The 23,043-nt window shown below is 39.6% G+C and overlaps 1 protein-coding gene across 9 annotated transcripts in view; it reads right to left on the minus strand.

Annotated features, from left to right (window-relative positions):
• The window catches only part of ush2a (Usher syndrome 2A (autosomal recessive, mild)), a 215,687-nt gene that overhangs the window by 45,867 nt on the left and 146,777 nt on the right, over positions 1-23,043 (minus strand). For all 9 annotated transcript variants that reach the window (XM_085174318.1, XM_085173628.1, XM_085172926.1 and 6 more), the window contains 5 exons: positions 13,254-13,477; positions 11,750-12,089; positions 7,249-7,446; positions 6,932-7,086; positions 1,345-1,543 (listed from right to left, as the gene is read on the minus strand). In XM_085174318.1, coding sequence (XP_085030444.1) covers positions 1,345-1,543; positions 6,932-7,086; positions 7,249-7,446; positions 11,750-12,089; positions 13,254-13,477 — 1,116 coding nt within the window. The remainder of the gene's footprint in view (positions 1-1,344; positions 1,544-6,931; positions 7,087-7,248; positions 7,447-11,749; positions 12,090-13,253; positions 13,478-23,043) is intronic.

Raw genomic sequence — 23,043 nt, forward strand, 5'->3', positions numbered from 1 at the left:
TTTGCAAATAATAAAGTTCTAAGATCTTTAATCTTATCTTCTACCTGCTGTAAAAAAACAAAACAAAAAACACTCCAGTAAATTGCACTGACTTCCTAAAAAATGGATGTGCTCCAAAAGGAGAGCTGCAAAGTTCAGAGATAAAGAGAGAGAGGAATAAAGGAGGAGAGAAAAAGACTGCCCCAGTAGTGATTTTGGCTGAAAGTTTTCCAGTGTCTCACTGGGGGACAGGGGAATTTCACACACACACGCTGGTTGCTTACACTGGCACACGGGGCTGGTACAGTATTACAGCACATTACCATCTCTATTTGGCATTGTTTGCTTTGCTTCGTGCCTACACATACAAACACACATGCACACAACTCCTGACCATACAAGCCAACCACAGGCACCATGGGAATAGTCTATTGGCTACTGGCAAAGCTGATGCCTGGTCTGAATCCAACACAGAGCACAGTAGAGAACTGTGAAGAGAAAATGCCACAGAAATTCAGCTTCAAAAGATGTCATCACTTGACTCCTATACATAAAAATTTAAAAGGGGGTAATGCAATCAGCTTTGAAAGACTCAACATTTTCAGATAGTGCTATATTAGTCCCAAAATACACTTTACTACACCCACAGTGATGATATTCGATTTGTATTTTCCTTTGTTACTAATATAATCTGTTTTATAAGAGACAGCAAATGTTTTCTTTACAGTATTTTTTATACAGATGTTTGTTTTTGCGTGTGTGTGTGTATGTGTGTGTTGTAACTCATGGCAGGAGGCCAACAACACTGCTCCTCCTTGGGGTAGATAAAACAAGACTCACACATCGCCCAGCCCTGACACCATCATATTCATGTGCAGATCTGTAGTATGAAGGTAGGTCAACATGTCTGTTTTTCCCTTTTGAGACTTTTTTCATTGAGTCAATCTTTTGGTAGATTTATCTGATTGTTTGTGGATTCACTTGTTCTCTCAACTGTGAAATTACGTGACCCTCAGCTTGTGTTGTGATCTTTCTAACCATGTTGTGTTTGATTGTGTTTCTATGTATCGTGTGTTTTTCTTTCTTTTATGTGTATACATGCCAATATGTTTCTGTTTGTGTAGGCAATTAGGACAGAGAGCATGTGGCAGCAATCAGGTGTAAATTCAGTCATTACACAGCTTCTACAAACCGGTACACAAAATAACACACGACAGAGAAGAAGGGACAAGAAGTGTGACAATGGAGGAGAAAGCTGAAGAAAAAGGAAAGTACAATGAAGACTGTAACAAGAAAAGAAACCAGAAACCAGAGTATGAATGAACAAGTAAGGAAAAGTGAGGAGAAGGATACGCCATGTCCTACCAGTCACTGTGAAATTTCTGGGTCCATCGATGTGCGTGAATATAGTTCCAACACCGGTCTGGTTCAGGTGGTACCGCTGTATTTTTCCATTTTGAAAAGTAGGTTCAGACCAGTTCACGTGGAAGGAGGAGGGGCTTACAGCTGTTACCACGGGAGGTTGCACGTCCTCTGGGACGCCCTGGACTGTTACTGCCACCACCTAAACACACACACACGTCACATAAACACAGGTTCAGAAACATACAGACAAAAAAATCCAGAAAAAACACAAAGAAAGAAAAACTGAAAAAGTTTTTATAATTTCTAATTTGTTATAAAACAAATTAGAAATATTTTACTTCAACTTCAACCAAAAAAGGGTCCTGTTTCTAAGATTCTTAGTCTTTTAATAACAGAAGATCTTTACAAGTAACTTTAATATACAAATGCATTAAGCAAGCAACTTAATAAAAAAAATAAAGAAAATTGAAGAAAACTAGCATGTTTATAGAAAGACACAAATTACTGTGTTGTAAATGAAACTACAAAAAACAAATTATTCATAACTTGCATTATAGAAAATAACCAGAATATCAATGACATAGTAGGTCATCCAGTTCAAGATCCATCACAATTTACAGGTTACTGACCCCAGTGACAAATGTGAACTTGACCTTGAGCACAGTTTGACTGAAGACCCAACTAGGTTTCATTCAAATCTGAACAATACTGTAGGAAGAGCAGTGATTCCTGCGAACTGTTACTGGAAACGGATGATGGCCAACTTGCCATGGTATGAACTCAGAATATAATTTATATAGTGAAACTGAATAATTTTGACAGAAAGACTTAAAAAATAAAATGTTACTACTTGAACATGAACTTGTTTCCAGAGAAATCTCCCTTTAGAATATAACTCAAATTCTTTTTGGATCTTTGATTTTATTCGAGAGGACAGGCAGCAGAGAGCAAACACAAAAGTAGGGATGAAACGAGGGGCAGACCCAGGGCAGAATCAAACCCAGACTCCTGCAGCCTTCCAGTATATGGGTTGCCTGCTTGACTAAGTGAACTACAGCAGCACCAGAGTATTGCTTCCATCCTGAGCCTTTACTCCCCTAATCATTTCCTTTAGCATTCCAGTAGGACGGAGGATCCGACTGGAAGCTGTTCAAGCAATGCAATGTGTAGGAAATGCAATAATTATAAAGGATGTGCAAGAAGTCTTACTACTGATCACTGCTACAAAAATAAAACAAATCACTAAACAATCTGTTAATAGGCCAAGTTTTAAAAAATTACTGCTTCTTAGTACAGTAATAAGAGTGACCATTGTATTGTACATTCGTAGTGTAGTATCTGTGAGCTCATGTGAACGCTGAGTGAATGCGGAGACCACAGAATCACAGGGCAATCTGCTGCTAATGGCAACAGGGATATCCTGCCTTAATAGACTGTCACTAGCACTTCCACCACCTGTCCCACACAGTGCTATGCAATTAGAGCACAGCAACTACAACTAAAGAGACACACAAGTGCGTGCACACAGATAAACACACACAGGTGCATGCAGGTGTACACATGTAAACAGACAGAGGTAGAACAAAACAGCAAAGTAAGCAGAGAAGGAGGATGCAGGGGAGGTGTAGTATCAGTCAGAGTGTGCTTCAGTCAAGTGTTTGCCAATATTTTCCTTGAATGTAAAAAAAATGAAAACTTAATCCATGAATGTCACATATCTTTACTGGCAAACAAAAATTAGCACTCAGACTTGATGAGACAGATGGATAATGTGGGATCCCTTCAGGAAGCAGCTAAGTGACCCGTGATGCTAGTTTTTCTTATTAATTACATCTGGGTTATAATCACTGATTGGTATTTTTTATAGTTCACTGAAAGGAGTGATAGATCATACAACTGGCTTGTCTTTTGACTCAGCATTAGGGGCAATTTTGGGGCGTTCCCATTTGAAACGAATATCCAGATAGTGGATAAATGATATCTGGTTTCAGAAGTTAGTTTTTGTGTCACTCTTTACAAATTCAAATACATAAAATGACATCAAAAAGCCAACAAGAAGCTAAATTATCAGCTAATAACTAATGGTTTAATTCTTCACATACAGTCAAAATATGTCCCAACATGACTGATCAACAGTGTAGGGCATACAAAGAAGCAGAGATTACAGATTATGCAATAAACCTACTTACTAAATGAAAAGAATATTTGTCATTCATCCCATCTTTTTTCATATTAAAAAGTAGAAACTTGTGAGACTCAGGAAAATGAGATGGTGAGAAAGAATAAGGATAAGAAAGCAAAGAGACAACAGCTGGGAGAAACTGAGGACTACAATGTTAAGATCAAGGAAATGACAGGAGACAAATAGCAGCAAGAACAGGACAAAAGGATTTGAAGACAGAGAGGGACCAATCGCTCTTCCTCCCTTTCTAAGTGACCAACCATATTAGATCAGGACCTTCTGTTGTCACAGCAGGTGTGCGTTCCTGAGTGCCTGTGTTTCTCTGTCTGTGCCTGTGTGTGTTTGTGTGTATGTGAGGAGGCTGATGCCAGGTAATTGCAGTGGTATATTAGGTTAGCTCAAGTTATCCCATAATTGGGACTGTTTGGCCAATTTTCACTGGTGTACAAACTAATCCAACTCACTCCCTTCCTACCCTCTGCCGTGAGTGTGTGTGCGCTTGTTTGTGTGAACATATGTATGTGTGTGTGTGTGTGAGGAAGAGAGTTAGACAAAGAGAGCATGGAACTCTGGGCTTGTAGTCTGATAGTACTTGTATGTATAAAGGGTTCTTAGTAGCTTTCATGCAGGATGATCCAAGGATGAGTTTAAAAAGTTTTATAAAAGGAATATATAAAACTTCTTGTTAGGGGTCGCTATGAAGGTTTTTGAACTGGCAGAGTTTCAAGTGTTTTCAACTGAAACCAAAACAGTGATCTTTTGCTTGTTAAGATTTAAACTGGCTCCGAAGCTAAAGCAGTGTTAACATAATGTAAATTTTATACATCACTGATACTGTCAGATTTGCATTACAGTCCCCAGTAAGAATTTGAGCTCTTAGGTGTAAACTGTGAGAATTAATTATCTTAGTGGTTACGGAAAGGAAGCACGAAAGCAAAAGTGATTAATCTGTAAAGGTTTTCTACATTTAACTACATGTAAAACATCTGACATCTTCAGTGTGACGCTAAAGTTACTTATTTTGTTTCATTTTTGTGGTTTACTTTTTTATACTTTTACAGGAGAACAATCTAATATCATGCAGACATTTAGATTTTACTGGTATAAAAATGTTGTTTTAAAACAATCATTTATTATTTGTGATTTAAGCCTACATAACTCACAGACAGGAAAAGTGCTACAAATAGTGTTTCAGCCTTCCTAATTTTATTTTATTTTTTAAATTTTTATTAGAAAAACATAACCCTAGTAAATACAAAATGCACTTTTTTAAATGATTATTTTATTTATCCTAGCTATCCTAACCTTCTCCGCCCATGTAAGTAAGATAAATATAGAAAAGAAGAAAAAACAAAATCACATCACTGTAAGATGCATGGTGGCAGTATAGCATTATCATCATCCTCCAAGGCCAATGTCCTATTTCATGGCCCAGAGCTAAACCTACAATTAAAAAGTCCTTCTCTTTAAGATCTGGACTTCTTTTGTCTCAGCTCAACCTTGCCACCAAATTTAATCGTGCTGACAAACAGAAAGACAAAGAGAACTGAAGGCATGCTTGCAAAAGTGCAAACGAGACACCAGGCAGAAACTGAAATTGTATATTTATGTAATATATTTACTTTTGTCAGTAGGACAAAAAGGACAAATCTAATGGTTCAGAGTCAAAGTCTGCAGTCTTGTGTTGTGTAGCCACTGTTTGATAGGGTTTGACAGGAACTGCTCTGGCTTTAAAAATTTTAATTACCATAAATCTTTACTGGCTATTTACAGTCAGCAGACTAATCATCAATATGCCAACTATTATTTGTTAAGTTTTGTAAGGATACAAGAGCCAACAAATGAACCAGTGAATTAAAAAACATCAGTCCTTAGTAGGAGATGAATGGTGTTGCATTAGTATTAACAAACTACAATGTGTTTTAGTCTGTTTACAGACAGCAGGAAATGCTTGCAACAGTAACATAATTGCCATATATAACCATACATTATGTATCCCATGTATCTCTCTGTGACCATTTACCATTCCTCTTGTCCTTTTCCAGTCTTATGTTTCAAAGAAATTAATTTATGATATGCTTAAATAAATTAGTATATCACAAATAGGGATTGATATGCCATCAATCCCTCACAAACAATTTAGCCAATTTTTCCTTGATCTTAGCCGCTCCGCTCAATCCACGCCTGCAGCAGCACAGCCATAGGATTTCTCTTTATGTAAGGATGTGCTCGTCACAATAATGAGATGCTAAATTAACTTTAAAAAACCCAGAAAGACATTTTTTAATATGAGCTTTCATCGTCACTAAGCCAGAGGAATTAATTGTTGTGGTGATATCAGCTCACAGCCAGCGAGATAGCAGGGAGGGGGAGTTGTGTGAAGGTATTATGGGTACTATCAGAACCATCAGGTAGGCTCAGCAAATCCAGAGCCTTGCATTCAGGGGAAGAGCGGAAACATGGCTAAATAACAGCTTGTTCCTGCAGCAGAACAGAACAGAGTTCAAGCAGAGTAGAAACATCATACAATATAATTTCATAACAACAAAGGTCAGACAGGGCTAGTAAAATATTGCTTGGCAGAACAACTGTGGACTGCACCACCTTCATGATGTAAACAATGATTGCAAATCAGCATCTGACGTGGGTTTAATGAGACAGTAAAAAGACATTCACTGGTCAAACATCAGGTCAGAAGACTGGTCAACTGCAGGCCATTGCTTTTAGCTAGTTTTTAAAAATTAACCCTAAGTGAAGTTAAGGGTTTAAATGTAAATACACAATTTTCTTAAGAGAAAATACAAAAATGCATATTTGTATTCAGACAGGTGACAAGGACAAGAATAAACCTGCCTGACACTAAGGTAATTTTATTCCATCAATTGCAAGTGCAATGTATGTTCGTGATCAGACATTGACAACAATTCATTTACATTTCTACTTTCTCTTAAGAAGAAGTAATGCTCTCTCTAAAACTAATTTTCATCATTTTTTTTTTACAAACCTTTAAGTGTTCAAGCAAAATTAAAGAAGTGAACTTAACTACAGTGTAAAGTGGTACTTAGTTCAGTGAAGCTAAGGCCATTTTTTAGAGTAGCCATTAGATCATCATACAGTGGATTAATGTCATTTTGAAATTGGGTGCTACAATAGAGTATGGTTTTAGAAAGTGTGTGTATGTGTGCTGCTGTGTGAAAGTAAGAAAATTTTACATGAAAGGTTGGTAGAAGAGAAAAATAGCACTGAGTTGGAACAGACAACAGAATAGAGTATTTCCTGTTAAATCAAAGGCACATTCCTTTTTTTGGGGTCAAAATTATATTTATTTTGTTATGATGAAACATGTGATGTTGAAATGTAGTGACTCTAAACCATCACAAGACATCAAACCACACAAATTCTTACCTGTGTACTATCAGTGCAACCAGCCCGGTTACAGACCCTCAGCTGGTAACTGTATTCCTGGAAAGGCCTGATCCCACCAACGTCAGTAAAGCTGTTTTCATCCCCACGGTAACGCTCTTGTCCATCACGCAGTATAACATAGTGGGTAATCTCCCCTGGTGAAGTTTTAAAGATAATTGGGTAACCACTGTTAGATTTTTCTGCCTCTGCATTAATTTAATTACTCAAGCTGAACTCCAAACACAGAGAAAGACTTTTAATCACTGGATCATGATTATAACAACCTAAAGTAGTAATATCCATGCACATATACAAACCATTACTCCGGGCAGGTGCTTGCCATTGCAACTGGATAATATCATCTCTTTCACCTAGGCGGCTCCAGCGGGGTGGCGCCACTCCCCATGGTTTGTCCTCAGTAGTCGTCACTGTTGTAACATTGCTGGAGCCTCGACCAAAGCTGTTCCAGCCTCTCACTCTGTACTCATAGGTGGTAAAAGGCTCCAGGTCATTGTCTATTTCCCAGTAAGTGTCAAAGAAACGGGAGGACAGTAAGGGGGCAAGGGAAAGACAAAAATGCATTATTAAAAGTTTATTAATTCTATATAAACCACTCACCTCTCCATTTTACTTAAAAGTCTCAAAGTGCACCTCTATTATAAAATAAAAAGTGAATGCTTCTCCACCCCATGGTCGTGCGGGCAGCAGCCTAAGCACAGAAACCAAGAGCTCCCTCTCCTCAGCCACCTCCTGAAGCTTGTCTGGGGGACACCGAGGCATTCCTAGGCCAGCCAAGGAAGGACATGTAAAGGAGGCATTATAGTTAGATGCCCGAACCACCTCAACTGGCTCCTTTCGATGTGGAGAAGTAGCCTCTCTCGAAGGACTGCACTCATCACCCTATCTCTAAGGTAGAGGCCGGCCCCTCTTCTGCTTGTTTCCACTATTTTGTTCTTTCTAGGGATGCAACGATACCAATTTTTTCAAACCGATACCGATACTTGGATCTGAGTACTTGCCGATACAGAGTACAAAAACCGATACTTCTAACACACACACACACACTGAATTGGAAGACAGGTTTTATTTTATTCTCTGCCGATAATAAATAATATCTTTTAAAAAATGACCACAAAATATTTCAAGTGCAAAAATAAGCACTTCTGTTAAATTATTGCAGAGTCTCCACATTGTAATTTAACAAAATATCACTGAACTATTGGCACTGTCTCGAGCTTTCGGAATAATAAATAAACACTTCTGTTTGGAATAAAATAAATACAAATTAGGTTTGAGAATAAAATAAACTTTTAAATTGTTGCAGAGTGTCCATATTGTAAACAAACAAACGAAAGTATTTGGCATTGACAAACTAACTCCCCATCTGCCCGTGGATCATCACTCCACTGTGCCGCTAAACCAAGGACTGACATCGCACACACACTGCTTGTCTTTACCTCTTTAGAAAGTTTTGGCACCATTATCTCCCTGATGTGTGGGCGGCTGGCAATTTCATATCGCAGCTGGAGTATGCTGAGAAGAATCCTATGTTTTCCACGACTGGCATTGGCTGGTCATCCAGAGCGATAAAATGAGTCAGAGCCTCTGTTATTTTAACTGCCTGTGGATTTTCTCTTGACATTTTTCATCGCTTTTCCAAAACCTGAGATAAAGTTGGCTGTTCCGGTCCACACTGCTGACATTTTGTTTAGCCTAGCTACAGCAGCCTCCAGTTTCTCTTTTTTTTATCTGGAGCTGCCAGTCTGACTCGTCTAACCCTGTGCCTGTTTAGCGCAGGATGTCCCCCTTGTGGCCAATCTAAAAAAACTACAAAAAAAAATGACAAGCCACCCTCTGATTAATGAAATAAGTTAGTATCGGTTCATGGTATCGGTTAACTTTTACGAGTATGAGTACACACACATTTTACAGTATCGGCCCGATACCAGATACCAGTATCGGTATCGGTGCATCCCTAGTTCTTTCAGTTATTACCCAAAGCTCGTGACCACAGGTGAAGGTAGGAATGTAGACTGACACCTTTGCTTTCATGTTCAGCTCTCATGTCCACATAACTGCTCCAGCCACACCCCACATCTGTCTGTCAATCTCTTTCTCCCCTCTTTCCTCTCTTGTGAAAAAGACGATTAGAAATTATTCCATTTGGGGCAGCAGATCATCCCTGACCCAGAGTGGGCACTCCACCCTTTCCTGTCTGAGGACCTCAGACTTGGAGGTGCTAATTTTCAGAGATGAGATTTTGAGGTCAGAAGCTTTACAGCAGATGGTTACATGTAGAAATTCTGTCCATGATGATTATGAAGAGAATCGGTGACAAAGAGCAGGCCTGGCAGAGTCCAACTCCCACTAGAAATGGGTCTGACTTAGTGCCATCAATGCGGACTAAGCTTTCAATTTAATTGTACAGGGATTGAATAGCTGTTAACAATGGGCCAGACACCCCATACTCCTGCAGCACTCCTTCCCACAGGCAACCCTGAGGGATGCGGTTGAATGCCTTCTCCAAGTCCACAAAACATGTGTAGACTGGATGGGGAAGCTCCCAAGCAACTTCTAATATTCTTGAAAGGCTAAAGAGCTGGTTAATTGGTCCATGACCAGTACAAAAAGTGCATTGTTCCTCTAGAATCCAAGGTTCAACTAATGGACAAATCCCGGTCAGGCTGAAAAATGTGATCCACACCCTGCAGTCAACCTTCTTAAAGATGGGAATCACCACCATTGTCTGCCAATCCAGAGGCAGTGTCCCAGATCTCCACTTCACTCCAAGCGATGGAGCACTCTCGAGCACCCCAACCACGGACTCCAAGCAAACTCAACTGTCGTTCGGTGCGTAAGTGCAAACAACAGTCAGGAGCAGTTCCCTGGCTATATATAAGCACTATCACCAGTGTGAATGTCAGGCCACGAAGCACTATAACAGACAGGTTATTACAACCCTTTTGCAAAGATATAGGCACAGTAGTATTTATACATATAGCTGTACTTGCACACATCTGTGCATTACTTTTAGGAGTGTAAATGGTCTCTTGTAAACTATCAGTCTGGGATTCTTGTCTGTACTTCTGGAATAATTAGAATAGAAAAAAATGTACAATGAAAAAAACAGCAGTGAGGTTTGCCTAGAAATATAATACAATCTGTTTTTCTGTGTTTGATTGTAAGATATTGAAAAGCTAAGTTAATACAAAGCTCTTGTGGATAATACAGCTTACACTTATGTCACCCACTTCACATGTGGAGCTATCTGGGCGTGATCTAACTTCTTTCTTTTTTTCTCCCAGAGAAGTATAGCATGATACTCTGCGCATGAATGCGTGTGTGCATGCGTGTGTGTGCTTGAGAAACATCTGGTGTATGGTGGGTGGCGACAGCTTTATGTGCCTCTGCCCAGATGGTGTCACAGCATCGCCTAGAAACTCTTATCCTAACCACCCCATGCCACATGCACACATACACAGACAAAGTAATGAAAACACATACGCAGAGCTACACTCCAGAGCCACACTAAAATAGTAAGTAACTGGATGCAAAAACACATATCATTATGAGGACACAACCACCCACACACACATATCCACAACCACAATTAGTCTTGATTTAACAGACGTAACTACCCAGATAAATAATGTGTGGACAGACTGAAAATCACACCACACACGCCCACAAACACAAACACGTTCCTGCTCCCTTTGGGCTGATAAATAGTAGAGAATGTGAAAATGGCATTTAAACGCCCATCTCTAAGTTTTAATAACACGCAAGTGTACAGCGCAGACAGAGTTACCATGTTAGAGCTATTAACGTGCACTGCAGCAGCTGTCTTGGTGCATGTGTGTGACAGAGGGAGTGTGTGCGGAAGGGCATCTGTCTGTAAAGCCCTTTGATTGTAGCGGCTGACACATTTAGAGTAAATGCAGAACTGGCTTCTGCAGGCTTACAGTTTCTGTGAACGCCATGTTTTACAGATGGCTGTAACGTTTTACTTATTCTTCATTGTGACTCAGAGAACTGAAGTGGAAGAAAAGTAATAATTTCAATGCAGGGCTGCACATACTTGATGTTTATAACTAAAACACATTAAGCCTATAGAAAAGAACTGATACTAAAGACTAGTTTACTTAAATTTCTAGGGAACTAGAGGGCGATGTGGCTGACTTTATGCATTCATTTGTCATCTTATATTTGAACCACAATCAAATTTCATCAAGTGGCAAAACTGATTGTGTCTTTTAACTTATGCAACTTGACTTGGTACTTGGCCATCTACAGATTTGTCTTAAAAAAGTACGTATAATCTTCCTGGCTGTTCAGATTGCTTACTGACTCACATGCAGCTATAACTTTAGCTACAAATAAAAAACTACATAGATGTTTAAGGTATAATCAGACGCATAATCAGGATGTGACACAAAAACCAAAAGCTGGTAAAACTTCAACAGTTAACAAAAAAACCCTCTGTAAAACAGACATTAGATACTCTGGACCAGGGACTCTAAAGAAGAAGTAGTAAATGAAACAAATTTGTCATCACAAAATTGGTAGTTATGAAACAATAATTTTTCAAGAGGAAAAGCTATAAAAATCCTAAAAATACAATCAAAACAATTCCTAAATTTATGTTGTCCTTCGCATTAACTAAAACTGGTGAGTGGGCCAGATTGGAGTCTTCGCCAGGCCTAGTCTGATCCCCGGACTGTATGTTTAACACCCTTGCTCTAGACACTAACCTGGCACATACCCAGGAACTTTTAAATTGCTAATAAAAAGACACATACACACATGCTCATCAATTACCTGTAAATGTATATACGGTGGCATCTCCACTGTACACTACCTCCTCATGCGATGGGCACATGCTTCCCTTCAGCTGCTTGTTGTCAGTGTGTGCGTGACTGCGTGAGTCAAACATTTTGTAACTGTCATTACTTCTGTTTGTATGTGCAGACAGGTCCGCAGTGAGAGTTTCCTGCGTGATGCTGATGAACGGTGAGTATGTTGTGGATTGTGTCTCAGGGTGTGTGTGCGCAGACAGGACCCATGTGCACGCAGTCATAGATGGATCAAGGCCACAGGAGCCGCAGTAAGCTGTAGATGCTGCAACCACAGGACACACAGCGCCCTGCAAACACTGGTGCTGCACAGAGAAAAAAGAGAGACAGACAGAATCAATGAAGGAGAAGAGAAAAGAAAAATTTCTTGAAGTGAACTAGCACAGAAACGTCCCTTTAGTGAAGCTTACGATCCTCTTATTTGCTGTTATATTCTGAAGGAGGAAATCACTATATACAGCGTGTGTGTGTGTGTCTGTGTTGCATACATGGCTCTTAATGACATCATTAGAGCTAATGAGAGTTCCTACCCTTTGTCACTGTTTGTGTGTGTGTATGTGTGCATGCATGTGCCATCTCATGCTGGCTTAGGAACACACAAACGCCACAGGACCTCAGTTGATAAATGGAGGATGGGCCAGTCCCCAACTCCTGATGCGACAATGAGAGCAAGTTTGATAGACAAAAAAACCCAGAAACTCTGTCTAATGTCCACTGGGCTGCTGGAGATGATCAGCTCCTTCATGTAATTTCAGCCAATCTGCAAGGCTTTTAGCAAATGCTTAATTGGGGCATCTAATGTGTAGCAGTCTTATCCTCTCCATTTCCATTTCTATTTTTGGGTAGGTCAGTTTGTAAATGTGACACCTACAATTTTCAGATAATATAAGATCTATATTTAACTTTTTTGTTTATTTATGCCATTATTTTCTACATGTGATCCTACAATTTCTCGTCCACTAATAAACTTTCAGAAGAAACACTACTTGAAGATGCTAAACACCTGAAACTGTTCAGTTCTCAGTCAACAAGGTCATGGTAGTCTTAAGAGCTTAAAAGGAGGCAACCTACAGAAGTCCACCTGCCATTTTTTCTAGCTCGCAATATCACATCTTAAATACTTGACAATCGAACTGCAGCAGTTTTTAAAAGAACTGACATCTTGTGTCAGCATGTGATTGTCAACTATTTCATACTTATCCAATCATTCAGTGATGACCTGTGGCTAAAGATCAACATATGTTTCACTCTCTTTCTTCTAAGGGGAAAGTGAACTTAAACCATTCAACCAGATCAGGTTTTTCCTTTATTTTGCTATCTGTAATACAGGTGTAAAAAGAAATGGACACAGCTGCCAAATACTGGTTGACTGAATGATCAGTGTGCTTCAGATTTCCCCGTCTAAGGTTAATGATGTGGAAAACAAGAAAACACACACTAAAAACACATTATCTCACGTAATCACACACCTCTATTACCAGACCAGGCGTGGGTCTGTCCGCACACACATGTCGTCGGGGGTCAAAGCCAATCCCACTGCAGCATTCCTGATCCTGATGTATGACCTTTGAACCACAGCAGTGGAGTGTCACCGTGGCATTGCCAGCAGGGTGCATTGTGGGATATCCCTCATTGCCCACACAGCAAAGAGTTGTTGAAGAGTTTACATACTCGTGACCACAGCAGATGAAACCTGAAGCAAGAGAGAATATGCATCATGCCATTATTTTGTTCCACTTTCATTCTGATCTTAACATACCAGGAAATGATTTATCTTGGATCCACTTCACATTACAGTGTGCTGTGCAAATTTAGGTACTGAAAATACATATGGTGTGATAACTATTAAATATTATTATTTTTTTAATAAAACGACATTCCCACATTTCTTAAGTTTGAACAGATGCTTAAGAAACATACAAATCCATCAAAGGTCTTCCCACGCTCCCAGGATTCAGCTGGCCTCCAGGCATCGTCTCTGGGATTTATTGTATATTTCTCTTTATCTTTCTATATAACAGCTTTGCTGTGATGTCTGATGTCTAAAATCAGCTTTTCTGTTTTTCTATAACATAAAACACACTTTCTTTTCCTTGTCATCTATCACTTTACACTAAAAAGGATATTCTGTAATACTATTTGGGCTTCTTAGTTTTTTCATCTTTTCTTTCATCCTCTTCCCTCTGTAACCTTTCTTCCTGCCTCCGTCCTCGTCCTTCCTCCTTTTCTAAACTCCCCTTTCCTTCACTCCTTAATCTATGTTTTCCGATATGAACAGAAAGAGTATTTAGGCTGCTCTGAATATTATTGTGCCTCTCTTCTTATCAACTCTTATCCACGTATCCTCTTCCTCTTTCCTCCATCCCCTCCTCCCCTGCATACTATTTCTCCTCTCTGAGCAGTAATATTCAGGCTATGCTGTCTAAAGACTGCAACGGGAAAGGAAGTGCGTTTTTCTGAGAGCTGCCATTTCTGACAGTGATAGGTGATGTCTGTCTGCCACCACTTCACCTTCAACAGCAAGGTGACATTTAAAATGCATGCTATCACTCCATTTACCTGTAAATGTTTTGCAGCTGAATATCAAATTTCAAGTATGTTTCTTCACAATCTCCAGCACTTCACATTTCAAACTGAAATAACGTGAGTTGGTTTCGATGACAGACAAATTAAAACTTTGGCAGTACACGGAGATTCAAGGGAGAAATTCCTAGTGGAGCAAGAAATGATCCAGTAAAAATAGCTTATGCTTGTTAAAGAATAGTTGGGATATTTAAAGACTAATGGTACATTGAAAACTTTCCTAATGTTTCTTAACAAGATGTTTGTATTCCAATGTTGAAGCATAATTAGGAAGCCCAGATTTTTTTTTTACTTAGAAAAGACACCAATGAACACTGATAAGGGTTCTCTATGGTCTTTGTTAGACAGCAATGATAAAAAGATGACAGTCTGAGGGAGAGGTGGAGAATCTTAGTTGCTGTCTAACCCCTAAGCTCATGGGGTTCCTCCAAAATGCTATCTTTTGATACTATAACAACTAAATCAACTTGTTTTGACTTGGCATACATAAATCATACAAATTGAAAATTACTGACACTTTCGTGGATCTGATGAATGTTAGGTCACGGAGAGGAGGGCAAACCCGACAGCAGCACGTAGGAGAGACGAACCTAACAGCAGCTGAGGATACTGGAGTGAATTTCCACTCTGCCTTTTTTCTAGTGGCCCTGATAACCATTCAGTCAACCTGGCTGCTTGGATGGATTAGCTTTAGACGATAGTTTAGACTGGCAAGCTCTGGCTTTGCAATGAATTAAAGGCTATAATAACGTCCCACTATAATGCTGAGTCAGTAACTCCCTGCTGTGAAGGAGCATTAGAAATACAAATGAGCAAAGGATGGCCAGGCTGACTAAAAAAATCTAACTGCAATGATAAAAAAATAGACCGATTTTAATCACAGTTTAATGAGAGCGCTCTGAAAGTAAAAGCGCCTAATTTTGAATTACAGAGCGATAGACTGGAAGAAGCCACAGTCTTACTGGTTATTTAGTTTATTGTGAAAATAATCTATATGTTATGAGGTATTTAGCAAATGTATCCTAATAGTTGATGACATGCTGATCTGTAGCTCTATCTACCCCCAGCTGCGATGCCCATTTTATTTGACAGCACACATTAAACACTAAGTCACTGCTTTGTAACACAGCTTCACTCTTTAATGGGAATGCAGCTTGTTGTGGAGTGATAAATAACTTATTATTTAACACTCTAATCAGCATTTACACTTTCAGCACATTAAATTCTGTTAATTTAAGCAATCAGTTCACTTAAAGGCCAAAAGTGCAGAATGGCACATATTTTCCATTGCGCCGCTGCAGTGCATTATATGCTCAAAGCATCCATCACAGGCACAATGTGACAGGAAAGCGCATGTGTATGTGATTGTGTGACATAAAAGCAGTCTGACGGCTAGTAACTCACTTAGCAGCGGCAGCTGTTGCGGAGCGGGGGCTTGGTGGCCAATTCCCCCAGCGCCTTACTTCAGCTTCAATGACGCGCAAATAAACAGCTCAACACTTTTCCAAAATAGCTTCTCTCTGCTCATCCGTCGTCCTCTCAGCATCCTCACCTTTCTCCTTCTTTCCATCCGGACGACAGGCCTTCTGCATCTCACAGTTTTCAATCATTTGCTTTACTTATAGCTGCTCTGCAGCAATCGAACCATCATTCTCTGCGTCATCTAACATGGTTCTGTTCAAACACATAAGTCTTTCACCTACTCTAAGAAATACCATGTTTATCAGTTGTGACCTGAAGTTCAGGATTTACATCTTCTTCATCAGCTTGTTCACTGATGAATTTCTTTTCCTGACCCAACATTCTGTCTAATCTTATATTACCTTTAATAATCTACCTTCTTTTTCTCTCTACAGGTGAGCAAACTCCTGCACGAACTGCTGGTTTCCCCTGAATGTTCACATTTCTCTGGTCCTCATGCATGTACTTCCTTAACTTGCTACCTTTTCTCTTTATCATCTCCATGTCTTCCTCCTGTCTCTGCCTTCCTCTTACCCCATTTTCCTTGCACTATTACTCTATCACTCTCTCTGTATTCACACCGTTCATAGGTCTGAATCACTTGTTTACTGTTCTGCAGCTAAACTTCACTATTGTATTATCATGCATTCAGCAGGAATTCAATCCCTGTCTCTATAAGCGTTATCTGTGTATGGGTATGTGTGACATCCCTGTTCATTTGTGTTAACATTTGAAATGCACACCCCTATTTTCTCTTCCTCTCTATAAGCTGTGTGAGGTTTTTTTTTTTTTTTTTTTGCATGGGTGTGTATGTGCAGACAACATTTTATCACACACCTCTTGTTTTCTCTCTTGCATCACAGAATGCTTCAGCCCTAATCTTCAGATTTACGCAGGATTTGCATACATTCGTTAATAGCGTCGGGAGCGCCGCGTCAACACAAGGTGCTTAGACAACGTGAATTATTATTAGGGTTTCAGTCATTCCACTTAATGATAAGTCAATATTTAGTCCTGCCAATGAACTACTGATAAAAATGTGTGTTGTGGATTAGGGTTATCCGAGCTCTCTAGGAGACCAAAACCCCTCTACAACTTTAAACAAACCAAACACTTTTAAATACCTGAATATATTACAAGGGGTTTGGCACAAAGTGCACAGCGAATGTACACATACACATATTTGTGTTTATGCACAACAGCACACACTTAAGCTGAAGCAGGTTTCATGGAGAAAAAAAAATCGTGTGCTACTTAAAATTATAGATCATGACAGATATATACTGGCTGCAACAAACTACATCAGGAAAACCACTGAAATATTTTAAAATATGTCTTTGATTTGAGATTTATTCTATCATGAAAGTAAGAGTAGAATAATCTTTCTTGTAGATTTGACCTGAGAAAACCAAAATCTTGACTGCAAAGGTTTCCGGGATGTCCGAGGTGAGCATTCGCAGTTTTGTGACGTAATGGTACGAACAGTCCTTTTGGGGAGGCAGCTACTGCTGTTGGGTTGTTCCCCATGATGCCATGAGAAGGTTTTAGATGTATAGCATGAATCAAAAAAACCTTCTTAGCAGAGAACTGCAATACCACAAGATGGTAGGTGATCTTCACTCCAATGGTTTTATAATTGTGGCTGATTTGAACACATTTATAGTTAGAAAGACAGATAGTTTTAGAAATGTTTTATTTCTTGAATTTTAGGTGATGGTCGCACTAAAGGCAGAATTTGTTTTGACTTTACTAGGAAGGTACAAATATTTTTTAAAGTCATACATGACTCAGCCTAATCCTTTGATTGTGACATTATTATTTCAGTTTCTTCGGTCAGACTTTCTCTTGCTTATATACAGAAATGGAAGGGTAGCGAATACAATGGTAATTTTGCACTTGTATGCAGGGTAATAAGATTTACTCAAATATTAGTGGCAAAAAACAAATGCAGTAATTCAACACAAGCACCTTACTAGCTGCCAAACATGGTAATGGAGGGGTGATCGGGTGGGCTTGTTTTTCAGCCGTAAGACCTAGACACCTTTCAGTCACTGAGTCGAACTCCTTTGTATACCAAAGTATTCTATAGTAAAATCTGCGGCCATCTGACTGACGCCTAAAACCTGGATGGGTCATTCAACAGGACAATGATCCCAAGCACAGCACCGAGTATAAATTAGAAGGGTTAAAGAATCAAGTGCTTGCAATGGCGCAGCCCAAGTCCAGACCTGAACCTGATTCAAAATACTGTGGCGGGACCTTAAGTGATCTCTGCATTAAAAAATGCCTGCAAATGTCAATTAACTGAAGCACCATCATAAAGAAGGGTGGGCCAAAATCCGTCCAGAATGATGTGAAACACTGATTTAGTCATAAAGAAACAGTTAAATTCATGTTAATACTGCTGAAAGTGCAGGCTAGTGATTGTGGGGTGAACTTAGTTTTTCACAGAACTGCACAGAGCTCTATGAAAACGTTCTCTTTCAGCTCTGTGCTGATCACAGTCAAAGAAAGAGCAACTCCTTCAACTTGAAATACAAAAAAAAATGTGTGTGTGTGTACTTTCTGCTCCATAGAGGCCATACTATATGCCATGTCAAGAGATGAAATCACTGTGAATTGACTTTCTCACACAGTGCACAGTATTCCCCTGGAACACACACATCTGGATGTTGAGGCAGCAAGCGTACACATAATCAAATCCACACACACACACACATACTCTTTTCCCAGCTGACGGGATGTCCTCTTGCCTTTCTGACATCTTTCTTTTCTTTTTTTCTAATCTCAGCAATATTACCAGCTGGGCGTGTGCTTGTACATGCATCTTTGCATATAAACGCTTTCAGTGTTTGTGTGAGTGCTAAGCTCAAATAAATGGATTGCTAGTAGTTAAAATTTCAAAACCCAACAGGGATTCACTAAAGACTGAAACACAGGAAGCAGCTGTTCATGTGTGCTTAAACGATATGTCAGAAGGACACAGAATGAGATGAGGACTAGGAGACACCAACAACTAAATGACTTAAACAGATTTACAACACAAAAAAATAACAACTAAACAATATGAAATGAGCAAGATTTTCTTTTTTTGTATGCAGTGATCTTCTAAAATAAAACAAATTTCATGACAGAATCAGTAAATATAAAATATTTGTTTGTATGGTTTAAAGTACATACTGATTACAACTAATGATAATTAATATCTATCCATTCCTCCGTTTTCTTCTGCTTAGACACCACTGGTCAATTCCCAGTTAAACTAACATGCATGACTCTGGAGTATAAGAGGAAACTGGAGGAAGTATCTGGAGGAAACCTGTACACGGAGAATATGAAAACACCCCACAAGAGAGTCCAGATGGATTTGAATCAGAGCCTCTCTTACTCTTGCACCACTTTGCCACCCACCTTTCTGTTTTTTTTATTATATCAAAGCTTTTCTACTAATCCACCAGTTTTCTCCTCAACTTCAATTCTAAGAATACACCAGCTCTGACTCTTCAGGAGTCGTTATGCCATTCCTGTGCTTGACTTCCTGCACTATTCACTTGCTCTGTGGAGCTTGATGTGTGCTACTTTAGGTGATACAGAATGAAGAGCTCCTTCTGCGATGCTTCTGAAATACCCCTTGGTGTATCTACTGGAATCACAAGCACTGTGTTGAATGGATGCAATCTGCTGGCCAAAAAGTTTTCAGGATCTTTATGATACATAAAATAGCCCCCAGTGGATGGGAAAAATATAAAGACATTCTCATTTTCCACAACCTTCTAGTAGACGCACCTAAGGTATCATTTTGTAAATCACACGTCTTGTTCTCAAGTTATTGCATTCACAAGCTTTTCAGGAAACTTGACCTCTGGCCTGGACTAAGATTCAAACTCATCTGAGATTTTTAGTAGATGTGCTTTACAGGTCAAACTCGGAAATGCCATTTTGCCTATTGGACTTGTTCAAGGTTATTCAAGAGTACTGATATAAAACTATTTTAAATGCAACGATTTCCACCTTTGTATCAGATAAGCATATTTAATTTCATACAATAGTAATCACTTCCTGTAAATGTAAATCTGCATTTGTGTGTGCATACTTTTAAATTACAACTTTAATGTATCCAAAACATGTAACAAGAGTAACACAAACAAAATATAATAACGCAAATACAACATAGACACAATCACACAAACACACGCACGCACACACACACACACACACACACACACACACACACCCCTCATCTGTGTGCTGTGTTCCTGACAGCCTCTGGTTTTATTCTTGCCAGTCATTAAAGTAAACCTAATAGAAAAGCCATCATCATAAATACATTAACAGAGAGAGAAATGTCTTCCTGCGTTCAGAGAGTACTCGATCTTCTAAAGCAGCCAGACGCTGCTGTTTGGAATGCACTACCGTTGGCCATTTGCTACCCATCATTGATGAGGGGCTTTTGGCAATGATAAACACACATACACAAACCGAAATACATACACACAGAGAAAGTGATGAGAATCTCTTGGCATAAACAATCAAAGGACATGCAAAGAATCTGTCTCTGTGCATAAAGATATATGTAAAAAAGCAACCACATGTTCACACAGATACAAAAACACTCAGCAACAGAGAAGAAGGAAAGGATGCATGCACTAAGTTGAAGTAATACACCTTGCACATTTGCACACACACTTACACACACAAACGAATCCACTCTCACAACTCCACCAGGCTCAGAGTGAGCTAGCTTAACTACTGGGATAATTTCCCTCCAGCAAATGGTCACTGTGCCCTTGAAAAACATATTTGATTATTACTTTTTCTCCCCCTCCTCTTTTTTTCTTTTAGCATCATCACAGCCATTTTCATCACGCGCTCTGATGATGGCACGGCAAGGCGCGTTAAGATAACACCCCGGCACCGGCAGGCTTTTAACACTTAAACGGTGAAAAGGGATATTCAGATTTGTCCTTGAACGTCTGGATGGGGCCTGCTGGGCTGGGACAGAGGGAGGGAGTAAGAGAAGGAGTTAAAGAAATGCACACATTTTTTAAGATTCACTCACTTGCAGAAAAATTGAAGTGGGGAGGGCATTTATGGTAGCACCCACAGTGAGAGATGGATTTGATGGGGTTGAAGGGCAGATTGAAGAGTTAAAGATCTGGACATGATAATGAAAAAGTATAAAGGTTAAATGATAGAGCCCAGTGAGGCATGGGACTTAAGAAGAGTCAGGAACCAACAGGAGGCCAAAGACACCAAACTCAGTTCCTTTAAACTCCATCTAATCTCACCTAAGTCTTAGCTAAACATCTTACATACAAACTCAGGAAAAGAAGAAAAGAGGAGCAAATGAAAAGCTTAAAAGTTGGTCTCGAACCTGCAGCACAGGAGGAAATACTGTGGGAAAACTGAGGCTCTCTTGTCCAAAAACAAACAGTGTTTAATCTACTTGAAAGTGAAATGGAAGCTGTTTAAACAAACCAGCAGATTTGGAAGAGAAGGATTTAGCACAGAGACTTTGTGCTATTGTGTAACAACTCAGGACACTGAGGAAAGGATTATGGCCCATCACAATAATACATCAAACTACAAAATTGCCCAGAGTGGAAATTAGGCTGGCTGTTACTGATGGTATATACTGTAGGTGTATACTGTAGGTGTATACTGTAAGTGTTATTTGAACAGATAGATTAAAATAAAAACAAACAGTTTGGCAGGAAAGACGGACAATAAGCTCCAGTGGATCCACACTGGTGACAGACTGGATCTTCTCAACCACAAGAAATATTCCCACTACAAAACTAATGTACATTGAATCAAGAGAGTATTCACAGCACTTCACTTGTTTTTTTTTTGTCATGTTACAGCCTTATTCCAAATGGGTTAAACTTATTTTTCACCAGAAAAGTCTATACACAATACACCAAAAGAACAAAGTGAAACAAGTTTGCTTGAAATTCTTGAAAACGTATTAAAAGTAAAAAACTAAGATAAAACGTACATATGTTTTCACAGCTTTTGCATTTATACTCAGCTCAGGCCCACAGATGCTCAGTCAGATATTTCTAGACCTTGACTGGAATCCACCTGTGGTAAATTCAGTTGACTGGACATGATTTGGAAAGCCACACACCAGTCTAACGTCCCATAGCTAACAGTGCATGTCAGAGTACAAACCAACCCATAAAGTCCAAGTACTGTAATTGTCTGTGGACCTTTGAGACAGGTGTCTGGGCAAGGGTATGAAAAATATTCTGCAGAATTGAAGGTCTCAATGAGCACAGTGGGCTCCATCATCCCAACAGGACTTTTCCTCGAGCTGGCCTCCAGGCAAATCTGGAAAATTAGGGTAGAAGGGCCTTAGTTGGGGAGGTGACTAAAAACACGATGGTCACTTTAACCTCCTAAGACCTGAACTCTTCCATGGCATGCATTTTTAATTTCTCTTTGACATTTGGGCTGATTGGCACATAATGAATGTAAAAACAAAGAATTATCAGATTTTTCTTTCACCTAATTTTTGTTTCTGAGAAAAATGAGATCCACATATGAGGATATTTGTTTAAAATTTCAATAGAGCAGTGGCAGTACAATGTCCTCGTAAGTGGATATCAGGCCCTTGTAGAGCCAAATGTAGTATTTTGGTCTAGACAGCTCAAAATGTGATGTCCACATCCAGGTCCTAGGAGATTAAAAGAACCTTCCAATAGGACAACCTTTTCTGCAGCACTCAACCAATCAGGCCTCTATGGTAGAATGGTCAATGGAAGCCACTCCTCAGTAAAAGGCACATGACAGCCCACATGGAGTTTTCCAAAAGGACTCCAAGACCACAAGAAACAACATTTTCTGGTCTGATGTAATAGATAGGAAACCAGGTACCACTCATCACCTGGCTAGTATCATCCCTACAGTGAAACATGATGGTGGCAGCATCATGCTGTGGGGAGGTTTTTTGTCAGCAGGAGCTGGGAGACTGTAGCAATGTATTGCGAGTCATTCTTGCTATGACCTGATCTAGAGGAGTCTGGACCTTGGACTGGGGAAAGAGTTCATCTTCCAACAGGACAAAGACCCTAAGCACATAGCCAAGGAGTGGCTTTGGGACAACTCTGTGGGCACTCCTTTAGTGGCCCAGCCAGCACAAAGACTTGAACCCAACTGAACATCTCTGGAGAGGTCTAAAAATGTCCATGCGCTGATACTCCCCATCCCAAC

This window comes from Neolamprologus multifasciatus, chromosome 1, assembly GCF_963576455.1.
Source record: "Neolamprologus multifasciatus chromosome 1, fNeoMul1.2, whole genome shotgun sequence".
Lineage (NCBI taxonomy): Eukaryota > Metazoa > Chordata > Actinopteri > Cichliformes > Cichlidae > Neolamprologus > Neolamprologus multifasciatus.